We start from the raw sequence: 19,900 nt of genomic DNA on the forward strand, positions 1-19,900 counted from the left end.
TGTTTTTTTTTTTTTTTTTAAATGTAGAGTTTTTTTTAGGTTATTTTAGGGTTAATAATTACAACACGAGTTCTGAAAATGTTAGGATGTTTTTTTAAATTTGAATAAAATGAAAACAAAGACTTTCAAATCACGAGCCAATATTTTATTCACAATAGAACATAGATAAATGTTTAAACAGAAATTTTACAATTTTATGCACAAAATGAGCTCATTTCAAAATTGATGCCTGCTACAGGACTCAAAATAGTTGGGACGAGGGCATGTTTACCATGGTGTAGCATCTCCTCTTCTTTTCAAAACAGTTTGAAGTTTATTCGGTTATGAGTTTCGGTGTTGAAATTTGTTCCCATTCTTGCCTGATATAGGTTTCCAGCTGCTGAAGAGTTTGTGGTCGTCTTTGACATTTTTCGTTTAATGGTGCGCCAAATGTTCTCTATAGGTGAAAGATCTGGACTGCAGGCAGGCCAGTTCAGCACCCGGACTCTTCTACTACGAAGGCATGCTGTTGTAATAGCTGCAGTATGTGGTTTTGCATTGTCCTGCTGAAATATACGTCTTCTGTAGATATAAACCTTTATATACACCTTTCAGCATTCATAGTGCCTTCCAGAACATGCAAGCTGCCCATACCGTATGCACTTATGCACCCCCATACCATCAGAGACACTCTGGAAGTTCTCCCTCCTCTTTAGCCCGGAGGACACGGTGTCCGTGACTTCCAACAAGAATGTCAAATTTGGACTCGTCTGACCATAGAACACTTTTCCACTTTGAAACAGTCAATTTTAAATGAGCCTTGGTCCACAGGACACGACAGCGCTTCTGGACCATGTTCACATATGGCCTCCTTTTTGCATGATAGAGCTTTAGTTGGCATCTGCAGATGGCATGGCGGATTGTGGTTTCTGGAAGTATTCCTGGGCCCATTTAGTAATGTCAATGACAGAATCATGCTGATGAGTGATGCAGTGTCATCTGAGGGCCCGAAGACCACGGGCATCCAATAAAGGTCTTCGGCCTTGTCCCTTACGCACAGAGATTTCTCCAGTTTCTCTGAATCTTTTGATGATGTTATGCACTGTAGATGATGAGATTTGCAAAGCCTTTGCAATTTGACGTCGAGGAACGTTGTTTTTAAAGTATTCCACAATCTTTTCACGCACTCTTTCACAGATTGGAGAGCCTCTGCCCATCTTTACTTCTAAGAGACTATTTTACTATTTAAGACATCCCTTTTATGGCTAATCATGTTACAGACCTGATGTCAATTAACTTAATTAGTTGATAAACGTTCTCCCAGCTGAATCTTTTCAAAATTTCTTGCTTTTTCAGCCCTTTGTTGCCCCCGTGCCAACTTTTTTGAGACCTGTAGCAGGCATCAAATTTAAAATGAGCTCATTTAGTGGATAAAAGTGTAAAATTTCTCCCTTTAAACCAGTGGTCTCAAACTGAATTTGAGGGCCACAGCTCTGCACAGTTTAGATCCAACCAGCTCCAAATCACACCTACTTGAAAGTTTCTAGTGATCCTGAAGACCTTGATTAGCTGGATCAGGTGTGTTTGATTAGGGTTGGAGCTAAACTCTGCAGAGCTGTGGCCCTCCAGGAATTGAGTTTGAGACCAATGCTTTAAACATTTGTTATGTTCTATTGTGAATAAAATATTGGCTCAAGTCTTTTAGTTTTAATTTTATTCAAATTTAAAAAAACGTCCCAACTTTTCCGGAATTCGGGTTGTATTAGTTTTATATTCTGTAATGACGATAGAGGTCTTCGTTAGGTGGGAGTGTGTTATGTGTGTGTTTAGTATCTATGGCTGACTCTAAGGGTGTGGCTCAAGATGTTACAACACTTTTCCAGATATGACTATGCCTGACTCTGAAAATATATCTGCAGTGAAAATTTTCTCATACTTCCTTTTTTTATTGATATTACACTACATCAGTGCTGCTTTCTGTTAAAGTCTTCACCACACCCAGAGAAAACGGTGAGTAGGCCTATGCAAAGCTATATTTTCTCATTTTCCGAATCTGTTTTTCATTATTAGATATTATTAGACAGTTATCATCAAGTAGTATTAGAGATTTGCCAACATTATCATCTATTTTCAAAGGTTTGTTGTTGTTTTTCATGATCTGCATTGTTAACATGGGATGCTTTTCCAAACCCACTGGGTGGCAAATGTTACCAGTTTATAACTGTTTCCAATTGGATTAAAATCTATACCCACAAGGGGGCGCTGAATGGCTAGAATCCTTAATTTAGTATCATATTTAGAGCTTTTTCCATCTTATTGGTGATTATTTGTTTTATCGTTTAATGGTATACTCACCTAAATCTTTAGACTTTAATCAGGTTAGGCATTTGACATTGTTTTGTACAATGTCTTGACAACTGTATAGAAGAACTATATCACGTAGTTTTCAAAACTAATAACTTTCAAACTGTTTTACGCAGATTTTGTCTACTGAAAGACTAAGTTTGTTTCGTCAGCTGAACTGTAGGCCTCTTGTTAAACTACACTGCGGTCAATTGTAGCCTACTTAATGTACTTCTATCCATCACAGCCTCGTTTTCATTCCTGTTAAACATTAAACATGGCCTTACTCTGAATAATGTCTATTAATTCTTATTAATACCCGGTAAACAAGCATAAACAAATTCTTTGTTCTATATAGAATTATAAAAACGATTCTTTTTCAGTGAGCTGATTAGTCAGCGCTGAGAAAAGTAACATGTACCACGTGACTTTTCCTCTTTTCCCTAGCAACGATCTATATAATATTTTGCACATGATAAATGACACTGAATGAATGTAGTGTCTGTTTAATTGAAAATACATAGAAAGAGTTTAATCAGTCAAGTAATAATTTAGCACGTTACACCTGACCAATCAGAGACCAGATTCGGGCCACTACGCCCCGCCCCTCACAGACAATACTAATTTCCTTTCTTCTCACTTATTCGCTTTCTGTGACTGAAGCTACAGCGGAGCAGATGGCTGCGAACCCCACCAAACCATCCGGACAGACGGGCAAGATGAAGAAGGATGAGTCGCTGCTGGGAAAACTGGGAGGAACGTTAGGTCGCAAAAAGAAGCCGAAAGAAGGTAATGTTTTCCACGATGTTGTAACTTAAAGGAACGGAGGAAATAATTAGATGAGCACATGACATCATGATTGATTTTTTTTATCGCTGTCCATGGTGCTGCACTTGATCAATACACCAATTTATGAAAATGCTTCTTTCATTCCAGGATATTTAAACACTTGTATTATTTATGTTAAATATATATAAAAATGATAACATCTATTATAAATAATATATAGGTATATATATTCTATAAGTAACTGTGCAATGATAGTTTCATAAGCATTGTGATTTACTCTTCTTATATGAGCATAACTTTAGCCACAGACAGTTTTACTGTGGTGTTGTTGTCTGGGACAGAAATAGCCAGGTCAGGAGCTCAAGGTTATTCAGATAAGAATGAGGTGGACTGCTTTGCCCCTCTTGTTTACTTATATTGTTTCAAACTCTAAAGAGTTAAAAATCTGGATTTTTGATGTTATTTTGTGCTATTTTAGATCAAATTCACCCCTTCCAGCCTCCATCTGTGTGAACAGCTGCACAGTAAAGTGTGTTTGTGTAAGTGTGTGTGTGTGTCATTGTGGAACCGAGTGGTCGTCCTAGTTTTGTCCAGACAGTCACACAGGAGTGACAGCATGTGTTCAAGTCTGCTGAGTCACTCTTCGTTTAGAAGAATTCTTTTGGAACTTTCAAAGAATCGTTATAGATTATGTAGAGGTTCCGTATTCAGCGCCATAGTAGCAGCCATGATATGATTTCTGCCCTGATAAACTGAAAAGCTTTGGCTGAAACTCTAATGGTTATTTCGAGCTTGTCAATTTTAAATACTTTTGCAGTTGTTTGAAAGGAGTTTTGTAGTTTAAATTGACTGCCTTGTTAAGTGGTTGATATACTGTAGTGTTTTGAGTGGTTGCTAGGGTGTTCTAAATGGTTGTTAGTAGTGTTAGGAAGTAACTACACTTTATGGTTACACTTTATATTTTATTACAAGGTTGCACTTTATTTTGAAGGTGTCCTTATTACAGCGCAATTATAGTTTAAGTACCGAGTAATATTAATTACCTACAAGTAGTTTATATGGTTAGGGTAAGGATTAGGTTTGGCTGCATATGCATATTTTATTATAATAGTAAGTACATGTAGCGTGTAACAAGGAGACTTTAAAATAAAGTGATTGTCAGTCCTGTGTCGTGTGTTTCCCGCCCTCTTGTGTCCTTATATGGTCTTTTTTCCTGTCCTTGTTTAGTTTGATTATGATTCTGTTCAGCTGTGTTTAATTATCCTGTGTATTTAGTTCCTGGCTGTTCCTCGTTCCTCCCCGCTGTGTGCACCATGACAGTGTTACCCAAAATAAATGTAATTGTAATCGGTTACAATTACTGAGAAAAAAAATTGTAATTAAATTACAGTTACTTATGAAAGTGTTAACGATTACAAAGCGGGTTACATCTGATTTTTTTTTTCCACACACACCCACATACATTGATTCCTGTCATAAATTGCAGTGACTGCTCTAAAATATGAGACACCAGTGTTTCAGGTGTTTAGGACACAGAATATTACAAGTGCTTATTTAATAACTCTTTTATTTCCTGTTTGGGATTATGTACATACTTTATTTAAGATTAACTTTTTTTTTTTTCCAAGGCACTGTCAGATCCCATTGTTTCCTGACATAACTATTCAAATATTTTGTTTCAAAAACAGTATCATAGCAATTAAACTATTTCTTATTATTTTAAATCTGTATCTATCTAACCTCAGAACGATCTCAAAGTCAAATTTTGTGGTGGCTGTGCTTTAAAATTAAATTATTGCAATCTCTTGCATTTAAGTGATGAAGGACAGTAATCAGTAATCAGTGTTGACAGTAATCAGTGTTGAGTAGTACTGTGAGGTTAACCCTGCCTGTTTTAAATGTTTCAAAATTATTAATAGCTGAAAACATTTGTTAGAAATTTAGAAAAGCAAATGTCAATTTGACATTACAATACATACAATAATCAAATGTAATCAGTTACATTAATAAAGTACTTGAAATAGTTAGACTACTTATTATATTTTAAATAAGGTCTATTATGTTCCCAAAGTAACCTTCCCAACACTGGTTGTTAGGGTGTTACTATGGTGTTCAAATGGGTGCTGCGGTTTGTTGCTAGGCCAGTTGCTAAGGTGTACTGTATAGTTGTTTGGGTGGTTGTTAGGGTGTTGCCAGGGTTTTTCGGCTGGTTGTTAGGTTGTTGCATGGGTGTTCTAGATGGTTGTTAGGGTGTTGCTAGGATGTTTTGGCTGTTTGTTAGTGTTCTGGCTGGTTGTTAGGATGTTGCCTGGGTGTTCTGGATGGTTGTTAGGGTGTTGCTAGGATGTTTTGGCTGTTTACTTGGGTGTTCTGGCTGTTTGTTAGGGTGTTGCTAGGGTGCTTTGGCTGTTTGCTTGGGTCCCCTGGCTGGTAGGGCTGTGCAATTAATCGCATGCGATTATCACACGCATCTCATCAGTAAAGCCGGTTCCGTAATTGGCATTAAATCGCCATCACCTGCTCTCCAATGGAGCGGCATTTAATACACAGAGCCGTAGTTCACTGACAAGCTAAGCAATATCGCGTTCAAAATCACAGATGATTGCGTGACAATCGCATGCGATTAATTGCACAGCTCTACTGGCTGGTTGTTAGGGTGTTGCTAGGGTTTTCTGAATGGATGTTTTGGCTGGTTGCTAAGGTATCCAGGCTGCATGGCCTGTATTCAGAACTGTCCTGATTGGTGGATACAGTTTGAAAACTCTGAGAGGAAACCCAGTCATTTTTCAATTTGTAGAAAATTTGATTGTTTTGCTAGGTGTCTTAGAGATGAGTGACTTTAGTCAAGCAATGATGTTGTTTAGATGAGTAAATGTGACATTTATAGCGCCACCCAAAGGAAATTTGTAGAAAGAGTGGTTTGTTTTCTTCAGGAAAGTAGTAGTTGTTACGATTGACAGCAGCATTTCCCATCCCTGCTGTGCAGAAGCTGATATCAGCAAGCCCTCTGATATATATGAGGATGTGTGAGTGTATGTTTGTGTGTCAGGATGTTGACTTGCATATTATTGTGTATGTATGAGTGATACTGTGAGATATGGCTGTTGCTGCCTTCATTTGTCAAGTGTCCTTAGACGAGTTCGAAGCTTTGAGGAACATGGATCTCAGTAAGTTTCACTCCTGTCTATGTTTGTACATTGAGCATCAGTGATGTTTATTTGTGTTTGTGTGTGTAGCTGTCTGAGGTGAAGTGTAGCTGTGTTAAAAATAGTTTTCATCAGAAAGCAGAAGTCTAGTTTGTCATCATGGATAGTTTTCAGCTCCTAAAATACTTTTCAGCTATGTCAGTGTTATAATTAGGATGATGAAAGGATGCGTTTATGAATTTAAAGTTTTGGTGAAAGTAATGAAATGGTCATCGTATTTCCTAAGGAGCATTTTTCCTTTTATATTAAGTTGGTTGGATATCATGACAGCTATTCATAAGTTATTCATAAATTTAGATTTTATTGAGATTCAAATATATATATTTTTTTCTATATATAATTAAAAAAATAATGATGCAATTTAAGAAATGTTCTGCTCAAACTGTAATAATGGTTCAGTGTTTCCAACAACAAATACTTAAATAAAAATGGGTCACTTAAGTATTTCATTGTTAATTTTCACATATATTGGTCTTGTCAAACTAGTTTATCCCTAAAACAGCATTGAAATAGGATTGGCACAAAACTTTCATATTTTTTCATATTCATATTTGAAATGAATATGAATGTTTATTAAGGTTATCTGGTACACATGACTGAAAGCATATAATCCAGAGATTAATGACAGACAGTGTCTAATATGGAGACTAACTGTGGACTGTGTGTAATGCAGGAAGTTTGGTTGACATGGCACAATCATCTTCTTGACATCTGAACTGTGTTACTCATCCGGCATCCATTTCTCACTCCAGCATCCCAACGATCCCACAAATAAGTGCTGCTATATTTAAGAGCAGCTCCATTCCTCTGACCGGACTGTTATTTTTGTCAGCTTTGTAATAAATAACTTTCCCCAAGCTGCACAGACACACACACACACACACACACAGCTGACAAACACCATAGTGAGTGGGTATCGATTTCTCAGGGAAGTGTTTGTTGTGTCGTGTCTGTGTAGCCACTGCACTCGCTGATCAGCAGCTTTTTACTAATTGATTTGAACGTGAGAAATCAGCTTTGAGAGCAGATCGGTGACTTCCTGAAATGACTTGTCATTCAAATAAATGAATAACCTCATTCATCAGAACTGTTAATATATAACAAAAATCAATGATCTAAATGTATCAGTGACCTTAAATATCTAATCAATTATAGAATAGAATAGAATTAGATAAACATTTAAGATATGGAACATTTTGAAGATCCATGAAGATTACATGTATTGCAGAAATACTTGAATGTTTAATCTGGAATATAATAGATTTAATTAGACAACACACTGATCCATTAGAATAGAATCCATCTAATCCAATAGAATCGAATCAATTAGACAAAAGACATTTGGAAATTTCTGAAGATCTATGTAGATTTTGTGTGTTGCAGAAACTTGAATATCTAATCGGTTGATAGAACAGAATAGAATCAATTAAACAACAGACATCTAAGATCTGGAAATATCTGAGGATCCATGAAGATTGTATGTGCTACAGAAGAACTTGAATATAGAATAGAATAGAATAGAATAGAATAGAATCATTAGACAATAGACATTTAAGATCTGGAGATATTCAAAGAGCCATGAAGATTTCATGTATTGCAGAAAAACTTGAATATTTAATCCAGCAGAGAATAGCATGGAATAGAATAGAATAAATTAGACAACAGACATTTAAGATCTGGAAATATTCAAAGAGCAATGCAAATTTCATGTGTAGCAGAAAAACTCGAATAATTAATCCAGAATAGAATAGAATGGAATAAAATAGAATCAATTATACAATAGACATTTAAGATCTGGAATTTTTCAAAGGTCATAAAAATTTTGTGTGTTGCAGAATAACTTGAATATAGAATAGAATAGAATTGAATAGAACAGAATACAAATGTAAAATCTGAAAATCTTTGAAGATGAATTAATTGATTTCATGTGTTGTATGAAAAATTTGAAGGTCTAATTCATTATAGAATAGAATAGAATAGAATATTAAGACAAAAAAAATAGTTTATACTGTTGGAGGAAAAAAAATTGAAGACAGATGTACAATATTGTAAAAAGCAGGGGTGTATCATTTCTCCATCAAGTGTTATTCTGGTTAGTCCCTCATTAGTGTGCTCATCATACAGTCATGTGTTGCATCTAAGACTCTATAAGAGCAGAGTGTAGAGCAGCGTCTCGTCCTCATTGAAACAGGAGCAGTGAGGGTGGGGGGTTTCAAAGGGACAGAAATAACACGTGATGACGCGGGTGCAACTGCTGTAGCCACATTGGTGGCCTCCACACACACACACACACACACACGCACTCGCCGCCGAGACTCACCGCAGGACATTAGTGGGATTCAGCTCTGTTTAACGGGACATGGCTGGTCTACTGTGTGGAACGAAGAAAAGAAGGCAAGGTAGACTTTGAGCTGTTTTACAGTGCAGCAGTTTAATAGATCTTAATTAATTAAATGAATGCAGATGTACGTTGCCACGATAGATTTACATGTTAAATATTTGATATAAAATTAAATATATTTATTTATGAATACACATGCTTTTGCAATCATACACTGAAACACTATTATAAAATATTATAGTATTTATAATATAGGGTATGATTGTGTTAAGTAATAGTAATAGAATAGTTTTGATAGCAGGTCTGTTTGGTGCGCAAGAACCTGTACAGTGTGTGCATGTTCACTATGGTTAGTACATGGCTATTTTATGGTGCTTTTCATTTAAAAGTGTGGTTAAATAATGCAATATCTCTTAATTAAATTAATTAACAATATATTTTTAAAAATACATACTTTTATACAGTATTTAATATAAATCAAAATGCATTTGTTTGTAAACACATGTAGTCAGTGTGTGTGTGTGTGTATATATATATATATTAGTATTTATTATGGTGTAGTATTTAATACACAATATTAGCATTGATTGCTATAAATAATATAATAATTAGCTTCTGTTTCAAAATAATTATTTTCTGTACGTGAAACCTAAACGGAACTGTAATCCTGAGAAAATGTAATCATGCTCCATGTTTCATGGCGCCCTGGAGGGGAAATGCACAATTATGAAGAAAAGCAGAGGCATAATCTTGCAGGAAATGCAGATTGGGCGCGAGATGCTGCATGCTCGGTGTAGATCTGCAGGGTAGATGAAGAACTGTCAAAGTGAAACTGTCCCTCTGGACCTTAAGTGTTTATATGAGTGAGTCTCCGCTTACATGGGGGGCTGAGGACAGACCCCTGAAAACATGAATGAACCTGTCTATCCTTCTAATGTCATTCCGCCCCCCGACTGAACCGTTAAGAGCACAAAAAAATCAATCTGTTACCATTCTTATTCATTTTCATCAAAAATGAAAATTCTGTCATAATTTACTCGCCCTAAAGTTGTTCCAAACCTGTTGGTAACCAAACAGTTTCTGGTCCCCATTGACGTCTATTGTATTATTATTATTATTATTATTATTGTTATTTTGTATATTTGTTTTCCAACTAAATCAAAATGAGAAGTGTTGCTTTGGCAACTAGCTGAAATAAAATAAGTTTAAGTTCCATATAACTAAGTTGAATTACATGCATACAACTAGTTGCCAAAGCAACATTTCTCTTTTTCATTTAATTTAACTTGAAGTTAAATTAAATGAAACTATATTAAAATGTAACTAAAGTTCAAATTAAAACAGAAAATATGAAATAAAATCTAAATTAAAATTTCAACAAAACTATAATAGTATATCAATGATACTAAAATACCACTGTCTCCAATGATAGTTTTCTGTAAGTACAGTATGTGATTTGAATTCAGCTTTATATCCTTTATTTGTAATGTCAAAAGGAAAAACATACGTTCATTTCAAACTTTTTTTAAGAGCCTCCAAAAGGCGTTTGATGGCATTAAAAATTTCTACTATAATATAATGAAATGTATGCGTAGCTTGCGAACAGTTTTATTATCAGAATAAAACTCTTTAATATGCTGCTCAAGAAACATTCTTATTATTATTGTAAATGTTGAAAACATTGTTTTAGCTGTTTAATATTTTTGTGGAAACTGTGATACTTTTTGAGGATTCTTTGATGAATGGAAAGTTCACAAGAACAGAATTTATTTAAAAATAAATCTTTTGCAACATTATAACTGCCTTTGCTGTCACTTTTGATACATTTAACGTGTCCTTGCTGATGGTGTGGGTGTGTAGCATACAGGAGGAACTATTTCTGATGTTTGGATTTGACCCTTATGGCTATTTGCATTTTAGAGGAAGTGCAATAAACTGAGGCTGTTTTCCATAGAACGAGATGTCAAATCCCATTATAAGTGAACTGTAATAAACTGACAGAGGAAGAGAGAGAGTCACTCATGAATCAGCTGATTAATCACTGCACACTAATCAGTTAATTGAAATGGCAGTGAGCTTCTGGTATTGATTTAGCAATAGCAGTGAGTTATGTGATATTAGCTGCTCTGCTCATCACAGATATTTTCCTGAAACAATGCAGACAAACATGAAGAACCCTTAGTGTGTACCTTGATATTTACCATGGTACTGAATTATTACTATATTCCAATGAACTTCAATAGTATTATCATGGTATATGTCCCAGAAAATAGGATGCTTTATTCATCTTCTTTTGTCTTCATAGCGAGTGACCTTCAGGCAGAGGGTAAGAACGCCATCAACGCCCCCCTCCTGCACGCCAGCCCGGAGCTGCTCCCTGAGGACACGTTGCTTGGTAACATTTGGCTTCTTCTCATCCATTAAAATCAATGTAATGTCTGACTCCTCCACTAGAGGCCACAAAGAATAGAGGGCTGTTGTGTGATTCTGTATATTTGTAGCATAACTCAGATTATTTCAGAAGAATAACTCAATCTTTATTTATTTTTTTCCCCCCTGAAAGCTTAAATTAGAATAGTTTGCAAAAGCAGGATTATAAACACATCAAGGTTGTGAAAGTGACTGGTGAGCAGATGAGTTTACATGTTTGGATGTTTAATGTCTCCAACAACCTCTGCAGTCCCATTTAGACTTTTTACCTTTTTCAAGACAAGTAAAAGCTTTTAAAAAAAATAATTGAGGCGTTACTGATCGTGTTTTCATCAAAAATGGAAATCTGCTGAAAATGTACTCACCCTCAGGCCGTACAAGATGTAGATGAGTTTGTTTCTTCATCAGATTTGGAGAAATTTAGCATTACAGTAAATGGGTGCCGTCAGAATGAGTGTCCAAACAGCTGATGAAAACATCACAATAATCCACAAGTAATCCAAGTAATTTTCACTTGTAAATGGTGCTTTATCTGTGCATATTTCTCTCCGGATTTAGAGAAGGTAACTTTTTCACTGGAGAAAGCAATCTTACGGATAGAGGACTTGTATTTTAGCTGGAAGCAACTAGTTCAAAACATCTTAATAATGGATTTGTTTCTTGCAAACATGCAGCTTTTTGCTTTGCAAGACATTAATTGATGGACTGGAGTGGTGTGGATTACTTGTGTATTATTTTGATGTTTTTATCAGATGTTTGGACTCTCATTCTGACGGCACCCATTCACTGTAATGCAAAATTTCTCCAAATCTGATGAAGAAACAAACTCATCTACATTTTGGATGGCCAAATGTACTTTTTTTTTTTTTTTTTTTTGGGGGTCTCTTTAATTTAAAGAGAAACGTTTGAGACAAAGTTGGCACTTAAGCAATACATTACTAAGAACTCCTCCATGTCTCTTACTCACCCTGATTTCTGAGTCAGATAGCTGGTGAAATGCATCCACACCCAAGATAGTTCTTCAATTCTTTTCTTTCTTCCTTTATTTTTGCAGAGGAAAATGCAGAGAGGACCATTCTAGACCCCACGTCCAGAGAAGACCTCAATTTTAAAGACCTCCAGAAGGTAGAAAACACCTTTTCTGAATGCTTGGATGAACATTTAAGAATAAAGGCTGTGGAATGGAAAAAAAAGAAAAAGAAAAGGAATTGCAGATAAAGACAATAACGCCAATGGGACTTGACATTAAAGTAGTATGTTTGGACAGCGCCCTTTACAGATTTAGATGTGTTATTACACCTGGTCATCTTTCCTCAACTATATATTACATAAAATTATTTAATAAATTAAATATATAATAACAAAACTGCCTAGACTGTGTAGAGCATAAACATGGGGCAAAAATGTTGAAGATTAAGTGGTAAATAACTTCACCAGTGATTGTTATTGGTCCATTCTAATCAGTGCTGAGAAAATAACACAATAATAAAAACCTATCACACTTGACCAATTAGAGTGAACATCTGGCTCACTAAGCCACGCCCATTTTGCATAATTACCATGCTACTCACTGACCCTTTTTCAATGATACAAACTCTTCCTCTCAGGTTCTCATTGACTGGATCAACAGTGAACTGGAGGAGGACCGAATCATCGTGAAAGACCTTGAGGAAGATCTGTATGATGGACAGGTGCTGCAGAAACTGTTTGGTGAGACAAAGACTTGAGAATCAGTACGGAAAAGCACTTTGTCTTATGTTGATCTTCTGTTTTGGCCTTTTGTTGTGGTGTTTTCAGTGCAGTGAGGATGTTCTGTGTTCTGTGTGTCGTGTCCTTCAGAGAAGCTGTCGGGTCATAAGCTGAATGTGGCAGAGGTGACTCAGTCCGAGATCGGACAGAAGCAGAAACTGCAGACGGTTCTAGAAGCTGTTAATGGAATTCTCAGACCGCTGGACTGGAACACGGAGTGGAGTGTCGACTGTGAGCACTGAAACACACTCGCATTTAAAGGAACAATTCAACCAAAAATAAAAATGTATCAGAGTTATTATCATTGCCTAAAACTATTAAAAACATTTTTGTTAATTTAAATAAAGCTCAAATAAAATGAGCAACTAACTGAAATAAGTTTAAGTACCAAAATTACTAACTGGAAATAAATAAAAAGTAAACCTAAACTAAAACTGAAACGGTAATAAAAACGAACAAAACCTAAATAGTACTATTAAAAACCCCTAAAACTAATACTAATGACACAACATACTAAAATGAAATAAAAACCGAAAATATAAAAACAAGAGTATATTTATTACTACTACTACTACTACTACTAATAAATAATGGTAAAATCACATGCCTTTTTTCCCATTCTTATTGGTTGACTGAAATATTAGGAACCAAATATAAAAGGAAACAAATATAATAAGGGAACAAATGTAAAAACAAAAGTGAATTCAAAATATTAATATAAAATGACAATAGTATAAATAATTTAATATAACATGACTTTTACCCATTCTTAATGGTTAAATTAAATATTATGAACACAAATATAAATGTATATTTAAAAAAACTGAACTAAAACTGAAAAAGAAATAAAAATGAACTTTAGTAATATACTACGAATATTAATGACAAAAGCACACATTAAAATGACAAAAAATCTAAGAAAAATTAATATTATAAAAAGCTATTAATTAAATATTAAAACAAACATATACAGGTGCTGGTCATATAATTAGAATATCATCAAAAAGTTGATTTATTTCACTAATTCCATTCAAAAAGTGAAACTTGTATATTATATTCATTCATTACACACAGACCGATATATTTCAAATGTTTATTTCTTTTAATTTTGATGATTAGAGCTTACAGCTCATGAAAGTCAAAAATCAGTATCTCAAAATATTACAATATTTACATTTGAGTTTGAATAAATGACCATCCCTACAGTATAAATTCTGGGTATCTCTTGTTCTTTGAAACCACAATAATGGGGAAGACTGCTGACTTGGCAATGATCCAGAAGACGAACATTGACGCCCTCCACAAAGAGGGTAAGTCACAGAGGGTCATTACTGAAAGGTGTGGCTGTTTACAGAGTGCTGTATCAAAGCATATTAAATGCAAAGTTGACTGGAAGGAAGAATTTGGGTAGGAAAAGGTGCACAAGCAACAGGGATGACCGCAAGCTTGAGAATACAGTCAAGCAAAGCCGATTCAAACACTTGGGAGAGCTTCACAAGGAGAGAACTGAAGCTGGAGTCAGTGCATCAAGAGTCACCACGCTCAGACGCCTTCAGGAAAAGGGCTACCAAGCCACTTCTGAACCAGAGACAACGCCAGAAGCATCTTAACTGGGCTGTGGAGAAAAGAACTGGACTGTTGCTCAGTGGTCCAAAGTCCTCTTTTCAGATGAAAGTAAATTTTACATTTCATTTGGAAATCAAGGTCCCAGAGTCTGAAGGAAGAGTGGAGAGGCACAGAATCCATGTTGCTTGAAGTCCAGTGTGAAGTTTCCACAGTCAGTGATGATTTGGGCTGCCATGTCATCTGCTGGTGTTGGTCCACTGTGTTTTCTGATGTCCACAGTCAACGCAGCCATCTACCAGGAAATTTTAGAGCACTTCATGCTTCCTTCTGTTGACAAGCTTTATGGAGATGCTGATTTCATTTTCCAGCAGGACTTGGCACCTGCCCACACTGCCAAAGGTACCAAAAGCTGGTTCAATGACCATAGTGTTACTGTGCTTGATTGGCCAGCAAACTCGCCTGACCTGAACCCCATAGAGAACCAATGGGGTATTGTCAAGAGGAAGATGAGAGACACCAGACCCAACAATGCAGATGAGCTGAAGGCCGCTATCAGAGCAACCTGGGCTCTCATAACACTGAGCAGTGCCACAGACTGATGGACTCCATGCCACGCCGCATTGCTGCAGTAATTCAGGCGAAAGGAGCACCAACTAAGTATTGAGTGCTGTACATGCTCATACTTTTCATGTTCATACTTTTCAGTTGGCCAAGATTTCTAAAAATCCTTTCTTTGTATTGGTCTTAAGTAATATTCTAATATTTTGAGATACTGATTTTTGACTTTCATGAGCTGTAAGCTCTAATCATCAAAATTAAAAGAAATAAACATTTGAAATATATAAGTCTGTGTGTAATGAATGAATATAATATACAAGTTTAACGTTTTGAATGGAATTAGTGAAATAAATCAACTTTTTGATGATATTCTAATTATATGACCAGCACCTGTATGTATTATTTAATGTAACATGCACTGATAAGTTGTGCACAATAGACCTTTATTAAGAAAGTAAATTGAGTCTATTTTGATTCTTAATTAAATTAACCTTTAACTATATTATCTGAAATATATAAATGTTTTGTCAAATCTATTGTTGATGTTAAGTCTCGGTCTTATCTTCAGCAATCCACTCTAAGAACCTGGTGTCCATCGTGTACCTGCTGCTGGCGCTCGCCATCTACTACGCGGCTCCCATCCGCTTACCTGAGCATGTGTCCGTCAAAGTGATCGTGGTCAAGGTACGACGAGTTTATTAATGTGTGAAATTTAACATTATATCAAATAGCTTCAGCCTAATTACAGTGTGTTTGTCTCAGAAAAAGGAGGGAATCCTGCAAACTGCTCATGTGACCAAACAACTCACAAGTACCACAACAGAGTAAGATGCTCCAATGTGGCCATCTAGTGGTGAAATATGATTATGACACAAGAAAGTGCCTTTTCCATTTGAGTGTGTGGTCTAATGCTGACTTTGCATTCACTGTTTCCAACAGAATGATGATCGGAAGATCAGGTATTTTCACACACATTTTCTCAAACATTTTCATGTTTTTCCTTAAGAATCAATAAACAGCTGGAGAAAACGGGTCATACAGAGGTCTAGTTTTTAGAAGATTGTAGTTTGCTCATTGCTGGTCCAAGGTGGGTTATTCAAGTAGAACCTATAAAACCAGTGAACATCAGGAACTGGTTTTAGCTGTATTTCCCACAAGTAGCCTACATTATGATGGTTCATCTGTTATTTTTATTAGTCTGGAAAAATTGTCAAAAACGATTTATTTTATTGTCATTTGCAGAACGTGATGCTTTTGACACCTTATTGGATCACGCACCTGACAAACTGAATGTAGTGAAAACGGTAAGAACCGGTTTTGTATGGGACAAGAACTTCTGTGCAATGGGACTGATTATATAAAAATGAACCTTGAATGTCTTTCTTTAGTCGCTGATTACATTTGTGAATAAACACTTGAACAAACTGAACCTGGAGGTGACAGAGCTGGAATCACAGGTATGAACTTGATCTATTTACTCTCACACAGATCTGTAGTTCAAAACCGCTCAAAAACCTCTTTGTGTGTATGTGAAGTTTGCAGATGGTGTCTATCTGGTGTTACTGATGGGACTGTTAGAAAATTACTTTGTGCCACTGTACAACTTCTACCTCACGCCTGAAAGCTTCGAACAGAAGGTAAGTGAGCCATGGTGGTCTAATGTCGACTGGTAAGGTCTGATGTGGTCTAAAGAGGACTGATTTGTTCTGTTAGGTTCTAATGGAGCTTGAGTAGACTCAGGATTTGATGTGGTTTGAGGTCTGATTTGTATTTATTTAATACCTCATCAAACCAAATCAGACCCTGTCAAGAGTTCATGAGTCCACATCAGACTAAAATACACCATGTCAGACCACATCAGACTCAAATCCACATCAAACGATTATCAGACCTTATCAGATTTCATGAATCTCTCCAGGTGACGTCACACTCAGACCACATCAGTCTCAATGAGTCCACGTTAGATGAATAGTATTTATAAAGTTTGATTGGGTCTGATATAGTTTGATGTGGACTTGTTAAGTCTAAGATAGACTCATTAATTCTAACAGTATCTGATGCGGTTTGATTTGTTTTCAAATATCTCAATAAATTGCATCAGACTTTATCAAACAACACCATGCTAGACCACATCAGACCTTGTCAGAACCAATCAGACTTCATGAATACTGTTCAGACCATATCAGACCACATCAATCTCAACAAGTCCACATCAGATTAATAGTATTTATGATATGATTTGATATGGACTTGCTGATATGGTCTGATGTGGACTTGAGTCTAACCTGCCATCATTATGTCTGAGAAGGTCTAATGTGGTTTGATTAGGTCAGGTTTGTTTTCAAATGCCTTATTAGAATTGCATCATACCCTGTCAGACATTATGAATCCACATCAGACTACATCAAACCACATCATACCACATTAGACTAAACAAGTCCACATCAGACAGTTAGTATTTATGATGTCTGACACGGTTTGATGTGGATGAGTCTAATTGTCTGACAGAGTCTGATGTGGTTTGTTGAAGTCTGGTTCGTTTTTAGGCTTCCACATTAAACTGCATCATACCCTGTCAGACTTTATGAATCTACATCACACTACATCAAACCACATCACAGCATATCAGACCACATTAGACTAAAGTCCACATCAAACCTTATCAGAACCAGTCTGATTACATTGTGAATACTGCTCAACAAATCTGTGGTCTAATCTAATGCGATTTGATGTGGTCTGATGTAGACTTCTTAAGTCTGATTATGTGGTGGTTATGGAATTCTTATGGCATTAAATTCACAATTACTTGAGCTTTTCTATTTTATAACATTTAAAACTGTTTTTGTACTAATTACTATGAAAAGGATTGCTAGAGTGTTTTTCTGTCTTGTAGGTGCATAATGTCTCATTTGCTTTTGAGCTCATGCAAGATGGTGGATTACTGAAACCCAAAGCGAGACCAGAAGGTACCAGAAAAATCGGTGCCAGAAATGTTACATCAGCGTTATATACACAACCTTTAGACATCATAACAGACCAGCTCATTGTCTGCACCTGTTTCAGAATGTTACCCACATTATCCACTAGATGGAGATGTTCCTCAGTTGATGCAGCACACTGTACTTCCCCCTCATGACTCTCACTAAACATACTGTGTTCCTTCACAATGACAGTTAACATATTCAAGGCTCTGTCTGTTTAACAGCGATTCTGTTGTTTGTATCCTGCAGACGTGGTGAACTTGAATCTGAAGTCAACACTCAGGGTGCTTTACAACCTTTTCACCAACTACAAGAACTCCGAGTAACACTGAAAGCGATCTGAGGAAAGTCTCTACATGCCTCACTGATGCTAGGGCTTCTGTGCTCACACATGCACACACATCCCTGGTGTTACTTTTGTACGTAAGAATGAAATATTTTGTATTATTTGGCTTATTTATGCCCAGAATCGAATGTATTCAGCCTTAATGATGCGTCAGTGTAGCAGCTCATTAAAATATTTTATTTTTCTCGCATTTGACTTACGCAAACGAGGCCTGCCACTGCTTTAAGCACTACACCGGATTGACTATTTGTCCTGGAATGCACTGTGTATTTTATTCTAATAGAAATGCTGTAATTATTTCAAATAAACAAGTACTTTCTACATGCCGGGATGAATTCATTTTGACATTTTGAGTCTTGATGGTCTCAAAAAATGAATTTATAGAGGTTTTTTGATTTAAAATAAACAGTTGAGTATCACGTTTTGATACACAGAATTATTCATGCTTAAAAACCTTGGTCTGTATAAATGTTTCACCTTCATGTGTCTCACACGGGTTTAAAGATTCATTTGGTGGGATTCATTATGACAGACCTGCACTGTACCTTTAATTTATTTAGTGCTGTTTGCTAGATGAAGCATCACTATTAGTATTGCTCACACTTAGTGTTACAAATTTACAGCTGCCAGATGATATACATTAAAGGTTGACCCTTAACTTTTTGTGTTTGTGCTGGAGACAATTATTCAAATTATGGGGTTCAATGATGTCTTACTATAGAATATTGGGGGTTGGGTTCATTTGACTTGGGCCAATAAGCAACCACCCTAGCAACACATTACCAATCGGTCTAAACACCCATGCAATGTCCCGCCAACAACCTACGAAACCCAAGAAATTACAGCAACGCCCTAGAAACCACCCAGAGCACTGTACCAACTGCATAGCAACTTCCTAGAAACCATCCAGAACACCTCAGCAACCAGTGCTGGGTAGATTTCTTTGGGATGTAAACTGATTACAAATTGTAATCCGTTACTGATTCCAAATTACATGACAAAAAAGATCCCAAAAACATTTAACATTTTAGGTAATATAATCACACTACGTAATGATTACTTTTGACCTAACTTGTTTACCACATTGTTTTAAATAGGATAATCTTGTACCATACTGATGTGAAAATATATTTCATTTGTTGTTATTAATAACATGAAGTGCATTAAACATAACATTACATCAAGGTTTCCTAAACTGGAGTTCATGAAGGAACTGCAGGGGGTTTGTGAATTTAATGAAAAGCTAATAATTAAATCATAAAAATGAAAAACTTAAAAACATAAAAAAAAACAAAAAAACAATCAAAATAAAACACACAAAAAAAGATTTCATATGTTTACCTGCATGCCATGTGACCATTATCCAACATCAGAGAACCATGAACATGCAAAAAATTAATAACATTACCTTAAAATCTCTTCAAGTAAATATATTCGTGAGAGAGGTTCAGCTGACAAAAAAGTTTGGGAATCCATGCATTACATGCAAATAAGAAATAACTTGAATTTGTGCATTTTAATGTGGTTTTTCAAAAGACAAAAAGCCTTCTAAAGACATGGATATGTCAGTAATAATATATATATATATATATATATATGCTGTTTTAGAAGG

General features: G+C 35.9%; 1 protein-coding gene across 2 annotated transcripts; it reads left to right on the top strand.

Moving 5' to 3' along the window:
* Positions 1–1,668: 1,668 nt before the first annotated feature.
* parvb (parvin, beta) lies at positions 1,669–18,951 on the top strand. 2 transcript variants are annotated; one of them, XM_058767907.1, is made up of 14 exons: positions 1,669–1,989; positions 2,986–3,111; positions 10,964–11,053; positions 12,143–12,213; positions 12,696–12,798; positions 12,928–13,068; positions 15,530–15,645; positions 15,724–15,785; positions 15,901–15,920; positions 16,204–16,265; positions 16,350–16,418; positions 16,497–16,598; positions 17,855–17,927; positions 18,192–18,951. In XM_058767907.1, the coding sequence occupies exons 2-14, from the start codon at positions 3,000–3,002 to the stop codon at positions 18,266–18,268; spliced, it is 1,098 nt and encodes a 365-aa protein (XP_058623890.1). In that variant the 5' UTR covers positions 1,669–1,989; positions 2,986–2,999; the 3' UTR covers positions 18,269–18,951. The 2 variants fall into 2 exon arrangements, with proteins under 2 accessions (XP_058623890.1, XP_058623891.1); XM_058767908.1 differs by lacking the exons at positions 1,669–1,989; positions 2,986–3,111 and adding an exon at positions 6,075–6,278.
* The last annotated feature ends 949 nt before the right edge of the window (positions 18,952–19,900 follow it).

The sequence above is a fragment of the Onychostoma macrolepis genome, chromosome 25 (assembly GCF_012432095.1).
Source record: "Onychostoma macrolepis isolate SWU-2019 chromosome 25, ASM1243209v1, whole genome shotgun sequence".
Lineage (NCBI taxonomy): Eukaryota > Metazoa > Chordata > Actinopteri > Cypriniformes > Cyprinidae > Onychostoma > Onychostoma macrolepis.

Coding starts and splice junctions, on each gene's coding strand:
- parvb (XM_058767907.1), top strand. CDS start 3,000: ATGGCTGCGAACCCCACCAAACCATCCGGACAGACGGGCAAGATGAAG. Junction 15,646..15,723: donor TCAAAGTGATCGTGGTCAAG/GTACGACGAGTT, acceptor TGTTTGTCTCAG/AAAAAGGAGGGAATCCTGCA. Junction 16,266..16,349: donor AACTGAATGTAGTGAAAACG/GTAAGAACCGGT, acceptor GTCTTTCTTTAG/TCGCTGATTACATTTGTGAA.